The sequence below is a fragment of the Ambystoma mexicanum genome, chromosome 9 (assembly GCF_040938575.1).
Source record: "Ambystoma mexicanum isolate Mex_15411 chromosome 9, UKY_AmexF1_1, whole genome shotgun sequence".
Classification (NCBI taxonomy): domain Eukaryota; kingdom Metazoa; phylum Chordata; class Amphibia; order Caudata; family Ambystomatidae; genus Ambystoma; species Ambystoma mexicanum.
The window spans coordinates 967,970,452-967,992,192 of NC_090931.1; the positions used below are offsets into that span (position 1 = coordinate 967,970,452).

Consider the following 21,741-nt stretch of genomic DNA (forward strand, 5'->3'; position numbering starts at 1 on the left):
TCAAGCATTTCTCACTCCGAACATTCAGCATAACGAGGCACACACCTATCAGTGACCTTCTCTATACCTGACCGCCAAAAGTGTTTTTGCAATGTTTGCTTGCTGGCCGTGATTCATAGAAGAATACATGTCCTTTTTGCCCCTTCAGGGTGTCTGCATTTTTCACCCTTGTCTATTGAAAAGTTTTCAATGGTGGATTCTTTCTGCTATATAAGTAAATAGCTTAATGTCTGGTCTATACTTTGTAGTCTGGGTCATCCATGAAATATACAACTAAAACATAAGAACGTCTGGGAGCCCAAGAATGACAGGAGAAGTCTTCGGCAAGGAAGCCGCTCAGTTACACCAGAAGGTAGTAGGGTGAGAGCAGAGGACTGAGCATCCTACACACAGCAACATTCCCAGATGGAGTACTTGGAACTTTCACATAGAACACTGACATGACCCCACACAGTTCTCACTCGCCCAGGGTTTCCATGCATCAGATGGGCCAGCAAGACGAGATACAACACACACCACAGAAACGGTCTCTTCCAGGTGTTCTGATTTCTCCCTGGAAAGCATACATCCCCGTGGTTAAAGACCGTTATCATCCATTTTAACTCGTAGTCTAGACAGAAAACCCGCAACTCAAATTGCTGCTTCCAGTGTTTGGGGATAGCATGTATGTGAATTCTCTACACTGTGCAGATATGGGCTCAATTCCCTACAAAACCTTCCCAGCATAGCTGCTGCCGAATGTGAACCAAGAGCTTGTGTACAATTGTAGGACGAACTTTCACCGTCTACAGGAAGTAATGCAGTGGGCCGGTGTTCAGTCCCCACCCGCAGTTTAATGCTATTATCTCTATAAGGGAGCATTTGACCTTGTGTTCCCGTGAGAAGCAAAGGCTCCAGTACACACCACACTTTGGGCCTCCTGTATGCACTGCCCCTAAACCCTTACCACTGGCAAACATGGTCTTCATCTTATTGCCAAAAAGCCACAGTGGTGGCGCACCCAGCAGACTATGCTTAGACTTGTGTAACTGTTTGTCGTATTAGGATCCCATTCAAGCTTTAGCCCCTGGTTGAGCACGTGTTGTAGTGGCTTGACATCATTCACTAAATTAGGGATGGATTTGAAGCAATACATAGACCCAAGGATGAAAGAAGATCTTCTTTCTGGCGTCCGCTGGGGCCCAGAGCCCTAGCTACCAAGTAGCAATTCGAGGCACAGGTTGTTTTGGGGAAACCCTCATGGGCAGGGTTTTCACTGACACAGCACCTGAGCAGAGCAGGCAGTGGCTTCCCATGCGGTGGGGCCGGGATCAGTTGATTGTCTTCTGATGAGTTCGGCTGAGTGCATGCTATAGAACGTCTCGCTCACACATGAGTGCTGTGGGGCCCAAGAAGGTGGGCAATGCCAGCATTGCTTTCCTTTTTGTTTACTCTTTCCAGAACCTTCCCTGCCACACTCTGACAGTGGCCATTACTTCATATGGTTACTAGACATGTTGACACAGCCCTCTACCCACTAATGCCATTTACAATGCTTTATCCTGCCACCATCTTTCCAAATGCACCTTCAATGTTTCAGACGCATAATGGTGCAGAATCCATGTCTCTTCATCAGGGCTCATTGGTTCGCGGGTCAGAATATCTGCGGGAGTAGTTTAGTTACTTCCTTGTGCCCGACCCTTTCCCTCTGCGCAGGGATGTGGGAGTCAGCGAATGCCTTCTCGTTGTTCCCCTGCGAGTCTAAGGTGTGTTTCTCTCTCCTTGATGTTAGAAATTCGAATCGTTGAAATGACACAGCGGGTCCACTCAGTTGTAATTACACAGTTGTTGTTGCAGATTACACCTTCACATCTCCAAACATCCCATCCTAGCACACTGAACTCAACACACAAAGTAACAACTCGTCCTTCCTCATCTTGCCCACAAAACAACTCTGAGCCGTAGGCTGCATGCATAAATTAAACAGAAACACCTTTGCATGAAATATGAGCATGTTTAATTCACGAATGTTTAAAGAGGAGACAAATCTTATTTTGTATTTGGTTGTGATTCAGTTAAAACAATAACCTTTCACACCAGTTCATCACATTCATCAAAGATCATTATTAAACACATTATCAAAATGCATGATTAAGCCACAATTTCTAAAACCACTACCACAATACAAAACCACAATAAATCAGAACAGTAATGTCTCAGAGTAAAACAGAGGTTTAGTAGTTGCAACACTACCCATCAAACTTCCCAGGTACGAGAAGAGGAAAAAAGTGAAAATCTAAAGAAAAAAGAAGAAGAGAAGAAAAGAACAAAGAAGGTGTTCATTACTGAGCCTTAATTATTATAAAAATAGACTATTGTTTCTCAGTCCCTAAAACATTAACATATCTAGCACTCTACTCAAGCCAATATTATAGATCCATTGGACCACACTCCTTTAGCATTTTCAATGCACCAATTGTTATTGAAGTGGAAGCCCCCCATACAATCCTAGCCCATAAGGCATCTTCACCGATCACTCGATAATCTCTCTGAGCACTTTGTCAAAACAACTGGTGCTGATCCCGCAGTTCGGGGCAGCACCAGAAAATATGTTTTAGAGATTCAATTGAAGCAGTTTTCTTACGCAATCTGCATTTGGCAAGGGGGTACAGATCACTGTTCCTAATTGGGAGGGTTTCTCTTTAGGGACTAAGTTTAACCTCAAACTCAGAAACTGATATCTCCAATGCACATTTGGGAACCCCAGTGCCTATCTTCAAGTAGGCGGTCCTGATATAGGCTAAGTTTTCTCACCAGTTCTCTCATTAAGGTGCAATCCCATGACCATAGCTTCATTTTTACCTTAGCCGAATTCGATACCAACATTTCATGTGAACAATCCAAAGCCCTCAACAATTCACTGCATTTCTCGTACCAGTGATTCAAAGACACATTACCTTGCATAGCCTGTAAGTCGGAAAACAGCGAGCTATTGTGGAGACTTACAATTTTACCAGAAAGAGTCAGGGTGCTCCAAATGAGCCTCGTTTTTAATGAAATTAGACCTTACTCATATCAGATCACAGCCCTGGCCACACTGTTCGGTAACTGGAGAACATTTCTCCAAAGGCCAGCCTCATATACCTCTATTTCTAACCAATCGAACCAATCTATCATCTCCAGACCATATATGATTTTAGGTATGGCTTTTGAAATGCAGAACTTCACTACGGGTTCAAGTGTGTGAAGCAGCCAAATTTAACCAGGGCCTTTTTGCATTTTTGGTTTCAATGTTTGGACTTTAGAGCACAAGTACTCTCTGGGCCTCATTACAAGGAAGGCGGTAAGGGTTAATGGTCACCGGTAAGGGTATTGGTGACCGTTAACCATTACCGCCTTACTACGAGGTTCCTTTGCGGGACCCGTCCCTAACGGCTGGTGTAGACCAGCCGTTAAAGTTGGGACCCGCAAAGGGACCTTGGTGCTAATTACGGTACCGCAATTAGCTCCTTCCCCATTGCCATTGTGCCCTATGGGGCAAAAATGGGAATGGGGAAGGGCCATGGAGAAAGGGGGAATTACCATCCCGCCAACCTTGGAATGGGGTGGTAATTCCCCTTTCCTCCGCGGTAGTACCGGTATGGTACCGGTCGGCAACCATGGTGCTAATAGCACCATGGTTTACCGCCTACCGTGTAATGAGGCCCTCTTCTGAATGACCATTCACATGTAGTTCCTGCTTTTGCTTCGCCACTTGCGAGTGATTATGCATTTCACCGCATGCAGACATAGTGTCACAGGTCATCATCGCGTGTGTCATTGACTTTATTTTGAGTCTGTAAGGATTAATAATTGACCATTTCAAAAGAACAAGAATAGAAAAAGGCTCAATTAACAGCTGTGATTGACTCCACAGGCCGCCAGTAACATTATAAGCACATTGAGTGTAATTTGGTGAAAAGCACTATAATTACTTCAGCGTCAAAAAACAGCAACCTTTTGCATGCCACGACCATTGCTGGGAAATAAAAGTGGGATACATTTTATCTACCAGAGTGCCAGAAAAGCTGCAGGCTTTTACAGTGTGTGAATTTATTTTTACGGGACAGGATGAGCATTGTTTCTTCCAATGTCAGCCTCATTGCTGGCAATGAGTCAATCGGAAAGTGATCTTCATTTGTACAATGATCTTCACAGTACAACTAGCAGTATAGGCTGTGGTACACTCTTAACAACATTTTTACATATGCCCAGGATTCTTCTTGAATTACCTGACAGAGTTCATTTATTTATTTATTTTTACAGATATAAAGCGCTCAAAAACCCTCGGTCATCGAGGTGCTGTTACAATCCAGTTACATACATACACATAAAGGTCAGGATGTACAGTTGGTTGATGTAGTCGAACAGCCACGTTTTTTAGTGCTTTTCTGAAGGCCCAGTATGATTGTTCAGCTCTTAAGCAGAGTGGTAGGGTTTTCCATTGTCTGGCTGCCACCGTTAGGAAGCTCGAGCCGCCCCCCTAGCACTCGGCGGAACCTTGGTTGGGTGAGTCAGGGAGTGTAGGCCCGTCTTACAGGCCTAGAGGACTGGGCTTTTGTGAATTTCTTTGAGAGGTATGGAGGCGCAGAGTTGGAGAGGCATCTGTGAGTGATGCATAACGTTTTGAAAATGATTATTTCACGGACTTGCAACCAGTGGGCATCTAGTCTAGCTCCGGAGATATGGTCCTGTTTCGGGATGTTGATTGTAGCGCGGATGGCATTGTTTTGAATCACATGCAGCTTGCCGAAGTTGTGTGCTGAGGTTCCTGCAAATAGCGCATTGCAGTAATCGAGCTTCGACCCGATAAGACCTCTGGCAATGGTGAGGAAGATTTTTGGGGATAGGAAAGGCCTGGAGGCATTGATTAGCTAAGTGGTGTAAACTGTGGAGGAGGCGATAGCGTTCACCTGGTGAGTCATGGAAAGTGTTGCATCGAGCTAGATGCCCATGGTCTTCACTGCGGCAGATACTGGGATCTGGAGGCAGCCAATGATGAAGGTGGAGTAAGAGGAGTTCAGTTTCTTGATTACGGCTGGTGGCGCCACCATCAGACTCTCTGTCTTCTCATCATTTAGACAGAGTCCTTTGGTCGCCATCCAGGCTTGGATGGTAGAGTAGATAGTATTTAGTACGATTGAGTCTTCATAGTGGTAGCCATAGAATTTGAGTGTTATCCGCATAATTTGTGTATGAAATGCCGCTGGAGTCTAAGAGGTCAAAGAGAGGTTTGGTGAATATGTTGTAGAGAGTGGGGGAACACAGGAGACTTGAGGCACTCCACATAGATGGGGATGGGGGGGGGCACAAGCTGTTTCAGAGAAGACTCCGCATGTCCTGTCTTTGAGAAAGGAGGCTACCCACATAGTGGCCACTTGTGAGAAGTGGGTGGCAGACATTAAGTGATGGGATAGTATTTGATGGTCGACTAGATCGAATACAGCTGAGAGGTGCAGGAGCAGGAGGAAGGCTGCCTTTCCCTCATCTCTGAAGGTACCAAGTTCATTTTTAAGGTCTAGAAGGGCCAATTCCATTCCATGGCCTGGTCAAAATCCTGATTGGCGCCTACCTAGGATCTGGTTGTACTCGAGGAAGTGCTGAATTTGAATGTAGGTTGCCCTGTCAAGGATTTTTAGGAGGAAGGGACTGTTGTGATAGGGTGGTAGTTGTTAGGTTCTGAATGGCCCAGCATGGGTTTTTTGATGAGAGGGAGGAGCCAGCCTTCTTTCAAGCTGGATGGGACTGTGCTAGACGAGAAGGAGCAATTGATAAAGCAAGTCAGGAATGGGATGAGTGGTTCAGCGCAATCCTTGACAATGTTGGCTGGGCAGATATCCTCTTTGCACCTGGATGGTTTTAGGCTGTTAAGTATGTCTGCAACCTCCATTTCAGAGACATTCTGGAAGTGAAAAATCTTCAAGGGATGGGGAACTGTGGAGGATGGGGGTCACGGGTGGGGTTTTGAGCAGAGCTCGTTTGTCAGAGATTTTCTTTTGTAAAGAGAGAATTTTGTTCTGCATGGCTTTTTGGATATTTGCACACCATCCTTCGTCTTTGGTGAGAGTAGATGGCGGGCGGCTGCTGCTTGTAGATCTCTGAGTATGGTGAAGAGCTCTTTTGTGCTTGATTTACCGTTTGTGATTCTAAGGTTGTAGGAGGTTGCTTTAGCAAGGTTGATGGTGTGTTTGTATTGCTGAGCCAGTTTTAAAGATTTTTCTGTTGGGGTATGTTGGGGATATTTCCAATTTACTTCGGTTAGGCATTTCTTTGTTCTAAGTTCTTGTAGGTCAACTGTGTACCAGGTGTTGATGTGGATGGAGGGTTTAGGCTTACACAGTGCGAGTGGAGCTACCGCATCAACTGCAGCACTCAAGGTCGTTAGGTATACGCCAGCCAGTGCACAGGGATCACTTGAGAGGTGGAGGAGGTGTTCCGGCAGTGGGGCAGTAAGCTGCATGAGCGGAATAAGCAGTGGGGCAATGTTCTCTTTAGTGAGTTTGCAGGAACTGCATGCCCAAGTACCTGGTAGTGGTGGATGGGAATGTGTAATGGCTGAGAGTGGAGGGATGGTGAAGGTTTACAGAATGGTGGTCAGTCCATGGGCAGGGGGAGATGGTGCTGATGTCCACTTGGCAATTAATGTTGGCTATCCAGTCCAGCGTATGACCTTTTCTATGGGTGGCGGCACTGGCATAGTGGGTAAAGCGATGGAGGCACCATTCTGGTCAAAATGGTCATTCAGGCCCGAGTTAAAGTCTCCTAGGACAATGGATCTGTAGGTGGGTTTTATGTTGTGCCGAAGGGAATGTGTGAAGTCTTCTTCAAAAGTTCCAAAGGGGCCCGGCGGGAGATACACAATATGGAGGGACAGAGATTCAGTAGGTAGGTAGGGCAGTTTGACAGAGAGTAGGTTGCAGTTGTCCATTATGGCATTGTCTAGTTGTCTAAATGCTAAGAACTCTTTGTAAATGAGTGCTACTCTTCCTCCCCGAGTCTCTAGTCTGTCGTTCCAAAGTATAGTATATCCAGGTGGGATGGCTAGGGTAAGTGCAGAGCCTGAGACAGCATGTAGCCACGTTTCTATGCTAGCTAGGATGTGGTTGCATATATCTAGGGCACGGGCAGGGCTAGATCCAGCATTAATTAGGGCCCAGCGTAATGTTTGCGGGCTGGATGGACTGAACAGGTCTAGGTGGGTTTCAAGCTCCGCCTGACATATCCACTAGGTTTTCTGCCAGCATTTATTTTCATGCTTGTGGAACACCAATGGATTCCTAGGGAATCCACCTGAAATGATCAGCTGGCAAAAGCTGATACAGTAGATTTCACCAACTCAGAAATCTTCGAATTTCTTTTTCTTCGAATTTATTAGGTAAGTAGGTCGATTTTAAAACATAGATGGGGGTGGGGTAAAGGGGATAGGATATGGTAGGGGGAAGTGAGGGAAGGGGTTCGGGGTCCCCCTGCATAATAATTATTTTTTGAAGGTGAAGTGGATTCAGAGAAATCATGGACATTTGGTAAAAGCAGTAGGATTCCGTAGGAATTTCTTCTAAATGCCTCCAAGAATTGGTAATTGCGGGAGGCATTTACACTTTTCCCCCAAAGTAATGGAAAAATGAACAATAAAGGTGAGTTTACCTTTGTTTTAATCCCCAGTTCACCACTACATGGTGGAAGTGAGTACAACTGTACAGAGAGGACTTGTCTGCCCAAAAGTGCGAAGGGAGGGAGTCCCCTCTATGAAATTGATGCTTCGACGAACATAACCCGCAGAGACCTTTACGTTTATCTTTGTTGATCAACCGCACCCTTGGAATCCCAATACCTGCTAATTTGTGCAATAAAAGGCACCGGCTCTTTTGCTCTTGTACGCAGTTTATATATGCACACTTTAACAAGCTGCCATCTTCTTGGATTTTGTATTATATTGTGTTGTATTGGGAATGTATAGGGCATACTTTCACCCAAAGGCATCTTTGCCCTGTAAAGGAGCAGAAACAGGACTGCACCGACAAATATTAGTAATAAATAACAGCCGATGAGTAGCAAGGGCTGAATGAGTAGGTCTTAAGATATTTCCTAAAAGTAAGCAGAAAACTTTTGGACCATAAAGAAATTGGGAAGGCATTCCACTGTAACATAGAAAAGGAGCAGCCACCAACTATCTCTCTTTTGTAACTGGTAATGTGGATTTATCTTTCCAATTGTGACCTTAGATGTCGACGTAGACCTCAAAAGATCACTGTGACCGCACATCCTGACTGGAGAGGCCTCCATGGCCTAGATGCTCGCTACTCAGCAGAGCTCATTACTGAAGCTTTTCAACTAGCGCACCTGCCACAACCTACCCACTACCTCTCTTGATTAAGACCCTTGTTTGGTCAAAACACGTGTCAGCACCATAGATGTCAGTAAACCAGCACCTCAAATCTTTTCAGTTGACAAAGACTGATCATTTCTCTTGCTCCACGCACTAAACCAATTAGGTCTAACTAATAAGCACTAAATATCCAGCGCCCAGGTGCTTGTGGTTCCCACAAACCCTCTCCCTACCTAACTATTGGGTCAAAAGAGCACTGTCCCATGGGAACCTACAAACCGGCACCAGGATCCATGCTCCAAGACAACTATGATCAGCGCATCGATCTAGCTCTCCCAGTGCTCTACCCTCTACCTCCGTAGACAATATCATTGCAGTTTATTTACCAAATAAAATGTGTATGTTATGTGCAAAGATATGTAAGCTATGCACATGGCTTTGCAGATAATATGTTTCTTCACTGGAAGCCGTTGGAGGCGATAGGCCAGGAGGGACATGGTCACATTTTTCCAGCTTAAATAACATTCTGGCTGCTGTATTACAGACTATTGTCTAGTAAACTATTGATAACTTGTTTTCTGTGCAAAAGAGCCAAACATTTTTTGTTTTTTTTGCTTGGCTATTATAGAATGCTCCAATCTGAAAACACAATGTATTATTCGTTTGCACCCTTCTCTCCCAGCCTGTTTTCTCGTGCACTTATTTCACACTCTCTCATCTTATGCATTTACGAGTGTCTGTATATCGCCATAGAATACCTTTTCACTATAGAAAATCCCAAACTGTTGGCTTTTTCAATGTACATTTAAAAGAGGAATCACATGTGTCCTAGAGATTTATGCCAACCTTCACCTTTACACTGTAAACATTGCTACTTCTGTTGGCTATTGTAAATTAACCAGGAGCACTCGCTCTGCTCTCTCCCAGAGTATGTTGTACTGTTCAACAAGTGTTTCACACGTTGTCCTTCATCAGAACCGACCTTTACAAACAAAAATGTAAAACTTTCAAAATGTGTACGGATCAGCCCAGATAAAGGAGTAAGTGTGAAAAAGCGTTCTTTTTATTGTATATGTAGCGCAAACCTAAGTAGGAAGCCACGGAGCACTGTACATGTTGTTGAAAGAAACATATAAGGTACAGGAGGGGATTAAAATATGTAGCATGGGATGTTCCAGCCATCGGGATGTGACACATGAGGCGGGAATGCAAGAAGCCAAGGTGGCACCCAAGTAGGACTTAGTCATTGACTGAAGAGGAATGTCTTGGGTTCCTGCCTGAACTGCAAGAGTGTTGCTGTGGTCCAAGTAGGCAGAAGCAAGCATAGCAAGAGAAGGTCTGTTTCCTGTTTTTTGCATTGCATGCTAATTTCATCTCGAGCCTAGCAATGACCTGGCTCACGAAGGACCCACCTGAGCTACAGAGATTTGCTAGGATGGCATGTGAGCACACAGTGGTTGCCATGTAGGTAATAAAGCCAGTCTTAAAGCGTATTCTGGCTGGGATGGCAATCCAGTTGAGCTGCCTTAGGATAGGAAAAATGTGATTGAATTTCTTGTTTCCTGTTATGATTCATGCCAGCACCGGTTTGGCGGCCCTATGTGGGGCCAGGTGCATTGTCGGAATGCAGGAGAAGAGGGTATTTCCCCATCGATATGTGAGATTATCAGGGCCTGGACTGTGCCTCTGAAGTCCTTGGGTTGAAGGAAGGATTTGTCTTCCAGAGAAGGATTAGCTGGTACCAAAGGGTTTGTGCCCGTTTGTTGATATTTTGTCAGAAAGAGAAAGTGCTGATTTTCATGAACATGAGTATTTTGGCAGTCAGGGGCCAGCTGAGGTGTGAATATGTCGTTAGGCCACCCTTGAATGGTGTCCAGTTTTGATGGGTGACTGAGTAAGCTGAATTCCATCTTCATGTGACTGAGCATCAGGTATGTTCTTGTCATACAGGCTTGGAGGGAAGCAAGGCAATTCCTGAATTGTGAGATGGTGCACGTATAATTGCACATCATCCGTGCAATAGTGAAATGAGATGTCATTGTCAATGTAAAGGGACCCTTATGGCTTCATGGATAGATTGCAGATCACTGGGGAGAGTATTGAGCCTTGTAAGACTCTGCAGATGACTAGGTGGTGGTCTAACCTGACGTAGTGCAGCCAGACAGATTGGTGCACGATCGGAAGGTAAGATGTAGTCCAGTGAGTGAGTACCCAACTCACTGCATCCCGAGCTTTGACTCTACCCAACAGGAGCATAGTCCCGACTCGACCCAGTGGACACATTGTCTCAAACAGAGATTTGGTCCTGAATTTCAGCTCATTGCTGTTTAGCCACCAAGACAAGCAATACCAGTATTGGCAGTGATCATATCCCTCTGGTCCGCTTAGTGACTTCATAAGACAACGTTTTGCCTCACTCAAGTACTTTTGCTGTTTTGCTGCTGAGTTGAATTGTCTGGACCCCTGCTTTTTCATACCATGACCCAGGAACAACAAAACTGCCTCAACAACTGCCTCACAGACATCTGCAACTAGATGACAATGAAAAAACTCAAACTGAACCCATCAAAACGGAAATAATGTTCTCACCCATAAAAAACACCACCACCAAACCACAACTGGACTGGCCGGCCAGCATGGGAATACAGATGGAGACTTCCAATATGGTAAATTACCTAGGAATGCTCATGGACAACGGACTATACGTGGAAATGTAAGTCAAGGCAATCACTAAAAAATGCTTCTACCTCCTAAGGCTACTCAGAGGATTGCTCCCATACCTCCCCTTTCCTCACAGAACCCTTACAATCATATCCCTGATACTAACAGGAATTGACTACGCAAACAGCCTATAACTAGGAATGCTGGTAAGACTCAACAAGAAACTCCAAAGGGTCCAAAATACCACTGCCAGGATTCTACTAAGATTAAAGAGAAAAGACTACATCACCCCAGCTCTAAAAAGCCTTCACTGGCTACCAGTAAAAATAACGCATCAAATTCAAAGCACTATGAATTGCCCACAAAGCCTTACACAGACAAGGAGCCAGATTTCTCCCAGACGAGATCAGCCGCTACTAGCCAAGAAGGGACCTGAGATCAACCAATGACCTATAAATAGAGACCAAACAGTGCGAAAAAAGGAAATTCGGAGGAACAACATTCTGATGCCTAATTGCTAACCTTTGGAATACCATGGCCAAAGAAATTAGAAACACAAAAGACCACATCACCCTCAGGAAACTACTCAAAACCTGGTTATTAAACAAACAATGACAAGCGCAAAGGGGCATCAACAGCAAAAACATTGTGGATCAAAAGAAACACACTTAGGAACGCGGTCACAGATAACGGTGGCAAAAATCAAAGAGGACCACAACACCGCACCGCCCCACCCCTCCTCCAGCCATGCCCAGCAACTACAGTGACCAACGAAGAGAAGGCCACCAAATCAACAGTCAGATTTAAGGATAACCTACACGCACAATGTATACACCAAGAAAAATCAGACATGTGAAGCATCACCCTAAGCATCACCCTAACGTTCGCACCCACAATACCAGGGCCGCCAGACGAGCACCACTTTCTCCATTATTATAACACCAACTGCGTACCCATTCAGCAGCCGATCGCACAACCCGTCCACACCCAACTGCCACGACTAACCCAGACGAGTAGTCAGGAACACACTAGGTACAACCAACCCTTGGCCCCCAAACCCACAGGGGAAGTCAGCCTTCAGGACGGGAGGAGGTGGGATTGGCCAATGAAGCACAACCAAGAACGTTGGTAGATACCATCGACCTGGAACCAAAGACTCATGCCAGAGGCATTGTCAAACCAACCGACTTACTAACCCAGTTCTTCCCTACCCCTTACAAACCCATTTTGCTGCTCCTCCAACATAACCAACGACACTACACATGACTAGGGGCTAGCCACACCACACATAAACACTGAGAATTAATCTAATGTTTGCACCCTACCAGCCCTGAGACTCTGGAAACACGACTAGAGGGAACCCCTTTACACATAGTCTATAAACCCATCAAAAATACACACCAACACGATATACTCATACACCTAACCGCCATCTGCGACTCTGGTCCCCTTATGGATACAACCAGTGCGCACAACCACAAACCCCACACTAACATCACACGACATACACACACCCAACACAAACACTAGCACACACCTGAGGCACTGAGTCCTACCCATACTGTTACAGCGCCCACGGTTACCCGAACCAACTCCCACATGCAAAACAATGTTCACTGACTCCAGTTCCTCCTGTTTCTGAACCTATCCTATCATCTTACCCCCACTAATACACCCAGCCCTCTTCTCTTGCAGAGCCACGTGAGTGCCTGGAGACTGCCCTTGGGTGGTAGCGGTGTACAGTATAAATCAACATAACAGTTGAGAACTGTGCCTGTGAAGTCTATTCAGTTTGTACATAGGCTGGTCAGTGTGAGATGGATGACAGGGACCAATGTGGCAGAGAAGGCGACAAGGACCAGGAGGCATTTGTGGTCTTGGTCCATGATTTAGAGAGCGTCATCTATGAACTGGTGATGGGTGTTTCAGTGCTACATTTTGGTTTGAACCAGCATTGGGAATAGCAAAGCAGACCGTCTTGGTTAATCTGATCATGGTAACTGTCTTCTCAAGGGTTTTTCCAATGAATGGGAGGCTGGTAATCGATCAATTTTTCAGATCCTCCCAGGTGTTTTTTTAGGCAAAGGTGGATTATTGCTGTATTTGGGTTGCGCGAGAAGATGCTTTGTGTGAGTGAGGAATTTACTATTAGACGCAGGGAGTGAGAGTGCCCCCCTGGATCTGCTTTAGTATTGCAGCAGGGAGAGTATCATCTTTGTTTGTGATTGATTTGAGACTCAGGGATTACCAGGTCAGGAATTGTGTTTCAGCCATGTTTGACTGCAGTGAACATTGCCGGATTATACATCAGGCCAAGTAGGCACTGGCCTATGGACCCCACTCCTTTTAGGGGCCCTGCAACAACGGATCAAAATAAAGAAGTGCAGAAATGTAATAATTTTGTGGGGGAGGGGCTACATTTCGACTGCCTAGGGGCCTTCACAGGGTTTAATCCGGCAATGGCCGTGAAGAGATCTTTACCCATGATGGCGGCCGCCCAGATCGTTGATGAGTTACATGCATTATTGGCTTTGAGGAGAGACTGGCGCATACTGCGTGTGACCTTGAGGGTGGGGAGGTCTTCATTCCTCTGCATTTTATACTGGTATTTTTCAAGTGGCCGGATGGTGAGCTTATTGTTAGTTCTTCTGTGTACCATTGGGTGAAGGGTTTTACGCTGATTCGTCATAGATTCAAGGAGGCATGTGCATCAGTGATTGTTTGGTTGAGAGTTAGTGAGAGGGTTGATGTTGGGGGTGGTGGGGTTGGTTAAAGCTGCAAGTATATGGTCTAGTATTCCCAAGGGGAAGTCTTTGCAGGAGCGACAAGTTGACAGATGAGGAATAGTTCTGAAGCAAGTGCAGAACCAGTGTGCCTGATCCATGTACAAGGTTATTTCTTTCATTATTCTGCGTGACTGTGAATGCCTGCTTCAGTAGTCCTCACCTCATAGAGCCCTGAGGAATGCTGCACCACCACCCATTCCTTAGTATTGTCCATTGTAACTGGATCATTGTGACGTTCAAATAGAACAGATATATTTGTGAAGTTTGATTGCCAGCAAGATTAGAGCGAGGATCTGACATGAAACTTTGGTAAATGGAAGAAAGACAATCCGAAAGAGGACATGAAGCCGCCGCTGTTTCGGGGCGAGCCGTTTTTTGGGGCGCAGGTCCCTATTAGGCGCGCCCTGTTGGCTGCTGTCAGCAGGAAGCAAGGACCTATCAGCGCCTGAATAAAGGTTGTCCTGAGATATACTGTCACCCGAAGCACTGGTAAATGCAGTGCTTCCGTTACATTTTATTTAATCAAAACACTTCACGAGCAGTAAGTACCTGGAGCTGAACACTCAATGTAGGCATGGGTTGCTGTGTCCTTCCTGTACTGTGTGCTAGAAATGGCAACACATTTGTACATGGAGCCTTCACCCACAGGGCAGCTTCATGTACTGCTTGTGAAGTGTTTTCTTCAAATAAATTGTTACCCGAAGCACTGCATTTATTAGTGCCTCGGGTGACAGTATATTTAAGGAAATCCTATATTCAGGTACTGATTGGGCCCTGCGCCCAAAGTGCTGCACCAGACTGCCGCCCCGTAAAAGGGCGTACCAAGAGAATCTTGTTTGCTTGAATTTACTGGTGAAGTGCGCCACTGACTGAGAAAGACTACATAATAACACTTTGCTATTTGATGCTTTTCAGCTTACCGTGGGTACGTTGCCAGAAAAAAATATACACGATTGAAAAGCAGTAAGGAGCATGCAGCGAACATGCAGGCGTCGCAGAAGGAATCTGTCATCAATTCAAATAACGAAGACAAACTGTGAGTTGCCCTTGTCCTTTTTTTACTTTTTTGTCGGTGGAAGGATTGCCCTTGTGGGTGGGACCAGACTGATATGCGAATGGATATTTCTCCTCTGTGAAGGGTGCAGTGAGCTAAAATGTGGTTGTAGACCCTCCACACCCTTCTTTAATTTATAAATCAATAAGACCCATTCTTGAAACTCCTTTGGTAATTCTCATAGACATGTGAAGTGATGAGGATGCGTCACAGGCTTGGTGCTGCCGAAAGACTCAATTCAGATGGACGTCATATTATTGCCATTTTAACATTTTACAATTGGGAATTATAATTGTAGTCCTTCAAACATGCCCCACAGGCTTTATCCATAGACGTAACAAAAGGACAATTATTTTTAAATTTGAATTCTGTACATTTAAGTTTATATAATGTTTGCAAAATGTTTCTGCATTTTATTAATTTTATAATTACAATTTGTGGTATTTGCTATGGGTATGGGAATACGCTGATGTTGTTGAATGCACAGTTGTTCAGAAACTGTAAAAAGCTGGAATAATCTGGGAAGTTAAACATAGTTATTTTTATTCAGGCGTATTGTGATTTGAGGTAATTGTTCGGGCTGTGGCAATGTGGTGAAAAACGTCAAAGGGGTGGTTGGTGGGTAGTAGTGTGACTAAGTATCAGGATTCAGTCTCTCACGTACGTTTTTAGTTTGGGCTATTAGGTGGCACTTGTGCCAACTATAAACTGAGACTATAGCATTAGAGTACAGATAGAGAGAAATCGCCTATTTGGAGGGACACAAAGCTTTTGGGTGTTGTTTGGTTATTTACCCACCCATTGACTACCCATGGCCATGCTAATCCATATGGCCATTCGCACCCAAAACACCTCTTGGTTGGAACTCTTTGGCTTTCTTTATTCAAGCCTTACCATCAAAGTTTGCACTTGAAGTGCCTGCCAGTGTTTTTTCAAAGCAGTCTTACCCTGTGGATTTGCAAAATACATCATTTTTGCATGTTTCTCCATTGGGTATTTTTATATGGAAGTTCAATTCCAAAGCCCTTCCTTGGAGATTTGAATATCAGGAAGTACACAATACGATGCGATCCGTCAAGTGATCTTTCTCAAGCAATTTTATTTATTTTTGCTTTTTCTTATTTTCTCATAAGTTAATGTATTTTTCTGTGCATCTCTAAGTTGATGCTTTTGGTAATTTGTCATGCAGAGTACAATAGGTCCAACAACATAAAATGTCAATGTGCCATAGAAGACGTGTGTGAAATGCATTTTTTGAAAAAACTGTGAAAAGTCAACACAATAATAGTAACCAATTTTTGAAGCAAAACAAACAAATGTTGGTACAATTAGACATTAGCACAATTCACTATGTCTCTTTCTTCAGGAGCTTACATTGACCAATCCTTGGATTGGTCAATATAGAGCCCTGAAGAGAGAGACATCATCACTTGACGGATCGCATCGTATTGTGTACTTCCTGAAATTGAAATCTCCAAGGAAGGGATTTGGTATTGAAGGTCCCAATTCAGAAACATGCAAAAATGAAGCATTTTGCAAATCCACAGGGCAGGATGCTCTTCGTTACATTTTTATAGCAATATCCATAGTCCTTGCCACTTTAGGGTTACCCTCCAGTTTTATATTCTCAGAGTTAACGACTTAATTGCAACAGTAAACATGCAATTGGTGTAGTAAAAGTGTCTTAACCAGGTCTGCCTTTATCCAGTATTTATAAGCCCTGTGCTTGCACTTCACTGAAATCCTGTTTAAAAAACAAGCATTGGCAAAGCCAACCGTTTTGGCTTGTGTATAAGATTTAGGCATTTGCCTGGCACTGTTAATAGATGCCCAGGTACTCCCACCATTTTGCACCTGCTACCATCAATGGCCAATTAATACCACTATGGCAGGGCCTGGTAAGTCCCTTTCCAATGCCTACACAACGGCCCACACTGTTGGTATTGCCAATGCTTACAGACGGTAAGATGGCTCAGTGTGTTAAGTGCTCGTTGCTGTGGTCTGTGTTTAATCTTCAGCACGCAGATTCAAATCCCAGCAAGGTCGACTCAGCCTTTCATCCTTCCGAGGTCGATAAGGTGAGTATACATTTTGCTTGGGTAATAATAACAATGTATGTAAATATGCACTATGTAAAGCACTTTGGATCAAAGTACTATATGAATAGCAAGTTATCTTTGTGATATCTGTCAAGAACGACAGGCCAGGTGTGGGGAGTGTAGTGGTAGTTGCAGAAACATGTCAATTTCCTTGTACACACACAAGCCAGCTGGGTATGTTTTTTTTGTCTTGAGTACTTTTGAAGGTGAATCGGCTCTGAGGTCGAGGAGTGTTTGCGGGTTGGGGCGGGGAGCGGTAGGAGGGTAGCTGGGGGGCTGCTACATCAATGAGAATCTACGTTAAGAAAATGAGTCACAAATGAAAGCTCGTTTCCCAGCCTGGTTCCTGGAAGGGCGTACGTTGCTGTCAGCAGTACAAGTTAAGGATGGCATGCACTGTTATATTTGAACGAAAATCCCAGAGGTAGGCTGCTGTTATGAAGAGGACCCCCTCTCTTATGAATCGTTATCTTTCAAGACTTTAATAATTCACTTTGCTGTGTAAACAAAGTCCCTGCCTCTTAAAGGCTTGCTCTGAGTGGTCGAAGTGAGCGGGAGCGGTGCTCCTCTACTTTTTTTAGTGAAGTTTTACTGTTCCTAGACTTTTATTTTAAAAAGAAACGGGTCCGGAATGGTTTCATTCTCAAATAAAAGTGTAGGAAGAAGTTGACAGCTGCACTTCAGTGCACTGCACTGAACATTCCCTTAAGCAGCAGGTGTTTGGGGGTTTGGTTTGCTCGTGGAGGGGGCGTGGCCTTTGGGATTGTGGGGAGCAGGGACAGGCCAGCAGGGAACATAGTTCCACGCCTTCTTTTCATACACTTCAGCCACTGCGGAGTTGTTTTTGCACTTCCCATTCTTTTTGCTGGTGATCAGATTGTGCGTCTGTTTAAACCAGGATTTATGGCATTGCGATTCTAATCTGCTCATTACACCATTAATGAGCCAGCAATGGGATATTTGGCAGATTGCAGTCACGATATTCTAAATATCAAGGTCTTCCACACTAATTTATTTACATTTATAAAGCGCTCACACAGCCCGCAGGCATCGAGGCGCTGTTACAGGAATTGTTAGTTTTTCTTAGTTGTGCAATTGTGTTTTTTTCTTTGTCTTAGTTACGTATTTATAACGCGCTTAAACACTCAGAGGTTTCTAAGCGCGGACCCGGGGATCGAACCTGTTGTAGCTTTGTGTCGTCTTGCTTCCAAGACGCGCACGCTGCCGCTGTGCTATCCTCCCGGGACAAATACGACTTTTACACCATAGAAGTGATATGTAACTTCAGAGTGGCAATAGGCAGTCCACTTAAAGTCCTGGGAATCACAGCCTTAAGCATGGCCTAGAATCACAGCCTTAAGCATGGCCTAGAATCATATACCAAACGTGTTGAGCAGTGGAACACAGGACGATGCCCCCGTTCTAATATGAGCTGTTCATTGTGAGTTATTACCCAGATGTAAAGTGCTGCCAGTTTTCCCATGAAGGTAGAGATTTCCCAGGATTGCACAAGATGGTTAGTTGCAGGAGTCCAGATTAAAACCCATGTCACCTAGGATACATCCAGGAACGTATTCACTACACCAACCCTCCTCCCAGGAAGTAGGGACTTGGTGGTCCCTTCAGAAAACATTAGATTTACTAAGAGACCAGAGTCTCTGACAGGCTGGTGAGGGTTGAGTGGAGCAATTTACCTCCTCACCCCCCGAGTTACCCTCGTAACCTACGTCTCATCTACCTGCCAGCTAACATTTTTCCCTCGCCTCTAACCTGCCTCAGTCCCTCACTTCCACTGCCTCCACTCTAGGACTTCACCCACCCGTAGCACAGATGGCCGTACCACCTACCTGCACTTAAATATGTCCAATGTTGGTTGTCATTAATCTATGTATGTCCACTTATGTATTGTCCCCGGTGATTGTTCCATTTACTCCCCTCCAAAACCTGGTCGAAATGTCCCTCAAACTCCCCCCAATGTAAGAAGCTCACTGCTTCCCGTCAAATCTGATTTCTTATCTAGTGTATGTTATTTGTGATCAAAATAGCATTGTTCCTCTTGTATATATAAAAATAAATTAATTAATGTAAACATGCCTTTCCTGACCGTCATTAGTGTAAATATGTCCCTGACATAGCCACCTTAGGATAAGCATATACATATGTATCACATATCCTAAATCGCCCATTGCAGGAAACTGTACTGTTCAAATATGTGTCAAATGGGTATACACTTATGATGCTTACATGTAGAGCAAGCAGAATTCATAAACGCAGAGGAAAGAATTCTCAAAATTGTGGGTGTATAAGACTAGTTAAATGTATAAATATTGAAGACGTCTAAGTGACTGAGTAAATTTAAGTGAACAAAGCCTTATACATTCAAACCTTCAAAATAGTAAAACTGATTTCCAATAATTTATCAGAATCTACTAGTACATGAATATTTAATTAACACTAAGCTTTAACTACAGTTTATACATTGGTGTCAAGACACACCAGAAGCTCACATTTTGAATTGAGGCCTTTACTCATTGTTTTCAGATTGTGCATCCATCTGGCTTTGGCTTCTTGAACAAGGAGTGATCTGTTGCTGATTGGATGAGCTAAATACCCATGTAACCAATATGTTGAGTAGTTTTACTTCAGTGACCTAAAAGTGGGTAACTCTCATCTGTCTCTTATTGGTGCTAGGATATCAATTTTTCACAAGTATCCCATTTGAACTTTAGAAGGTGTTACTTAAAACCAAGGTTTATTCATCACAATATTAGAGGCATTAACAATGCAATGTTCCTATGTTGGAGGGCAGATGATGATGATGCCACAGCGTATGTAGTATAAAGTTTTAGAGCATGGCATAGAAGAGTGAAATTGATAAAAGCTGCTAGTTGTTCATATTCATTGAGGTGGTTTTACAATGAGTTGCAATGTTGGAATGAGTATGATTTAGCTTATTGCACTGGAACTTTTAAGATATTATTATTTTTATACAGTATTTTTGACATCAGTATATACGATGTGTGATTTTCTTTTTCTTTCTTTTCTATGTTTTGTGTAACTATGTGCCTAATGATTTGTGAATCATATAAAGAAAATGATGATGATGATGATTCTAAGTTTCGTTTAACCTTTTCGTTCGGTATTCTCTAGTTTTGACCCTTTACATTTAATCGGCTCTCCAGGCCTGTTGATTATTTATAGGATCATTTCTGGTACATCCCCTTTTGGAATATTAAGGCCTCCAGGCCTCCTGGTTCTTTTGCGTGGTTCACCCCTCTCTAGGGACATTTCTCGTGCAATACCTTTTGGGTTGTTCAGCCCTCTACGCTTTGTGCTTCTTTGGTTTGTGTTATCCCTTTGTTCAGTGTTCTCTAGCTTCACCTGCTTTGGGATGTTCGTCCCTCCAGACCTTCTAGTTCTCGTGTGTAGTTCAGCCCTCTATCTGGTGTTCCCAGGATCTGGCTTTCCTAACCTTCTCAGACCCCTCGCCACCCTGCTCTTTTCAGCTGCGTACCTGCTCTCCTGCGGCGCGACTTGACTGGGGAGGTGGCTTCCTTCTGCATCTCCTGACCACGGCTCTATTGTCTTCGCATTCAGTCTTGTGCAGCGGTTCTTCCCGCCTCTGCTTGGTAGGCCTTCGTCATCTAGATAGCAGGATGCCGGTGTGCGGCTGCAATGGGACTTGACTTCCTCCTTTGCGCATCAGCTCTGTGCTCTCGGGCTTTCCTCCCTCCTGGGATGGGCAGCATCCACGGGCTTGGGATTCTCTCCACTCACCACATTCGGTATGTGGTCCTGCCTCTAGGTTCCTTGCTAACGGCTGCTTGCACAGGTTGCTCGCCCTCAGGTGGGTTCTCTATCTCTTTGACTTTATGTCAGCTTCCTCATAGCCCCCCCTGGAACAAGATAGAGCACACCATTGGTTCCATTCTTCACGTAAAGGAGCCAATAAGATTCGGGTCAGAGACTAAGCCACAAGCCTTTAAAGGGCCCCTCAAGTTTTGACAATGTTCAGTTCATGAATGTGTGGGACTCTGAATGCAAGTAGGATTTGGTAGCCTCTTGGCTCAGAGTGTCCTTGTCCTCTAAAGTGGGGTTGCCCTCAGTGAGATCCCAATTGCTCTGTTTTATAGGAAGTCTGTTGTGTTGCGAGCTCACTGCCCTAGTCCCAAAGGAGGTGGGTCCACCAAGAGAAGAAGGGACACATTCCTTGGATTCGTCCTGGTAGCAAATCGAGATGGTTAAGGTATTCAGTAATTCCTTTGTGTAGAATAGCACACTGCTGTCATTCTTTGCACAGAAGACAGCGTTTACATATGGCGAAGTGCTTCATTTCTTCATTATGTCCTAAAAGCAATGGGTTAAGTGAAATATGTGTAAACACTGCCATGCCTTAGAACTGCATGTAATTATTAAGAGATGTGCCCAATAAATAAGCACCTCCTTTTCTACTTGACCTCCTCTGTATACCATGTTGGTGGCCCCTGAACCTGGATGCGCCTATACAAATCAAAATGATACAACCCCCACAAACACCCTCATGCTTTGTCCCTGGGCTGTTACTGGCTGGTAGAGCCCTCTGCCTCAGGGTTCGTTGTTTAAATATTGTTTTTTTAATATTAGCGCTGGGTATAGAAACACTGACATTTCTACAGCACGATTTGGATTTGACTAATTTATAAATATATTTGTATGATCAACACATGTGGCATGCAACATCTCATTTCTGATAAGTGTTGGTGGCTATGAGTCAATTATATGCATACTTTATCTAATTCTATTTGCATTAAACATTAT

General features: G+C 44.3%; 1 protein-coding gene across 1 annotated transcript in view; it reads left to right on the plus strand.

The window, feature by feature from the left end:
• The window catches only part of MYO3B (myosin IIIB), a 3,387,754-nt gene that overhangs the window by 2,919,001 nt on the left and 447,012 nt on the right, over nucleotides 1-21,741 (plus strand). The window contains exon 29 of the mRNA XM_069616181.1: nucleotides 14,707-14,827. Coding sequence (XP_069472282.1) covers nucleotides 14,707-14,827 — 121 coding nt within the window. The remainder of the gene's footprint in view (nucleotides 1-14,706; nucleotides 14,828-21,741) is intronic.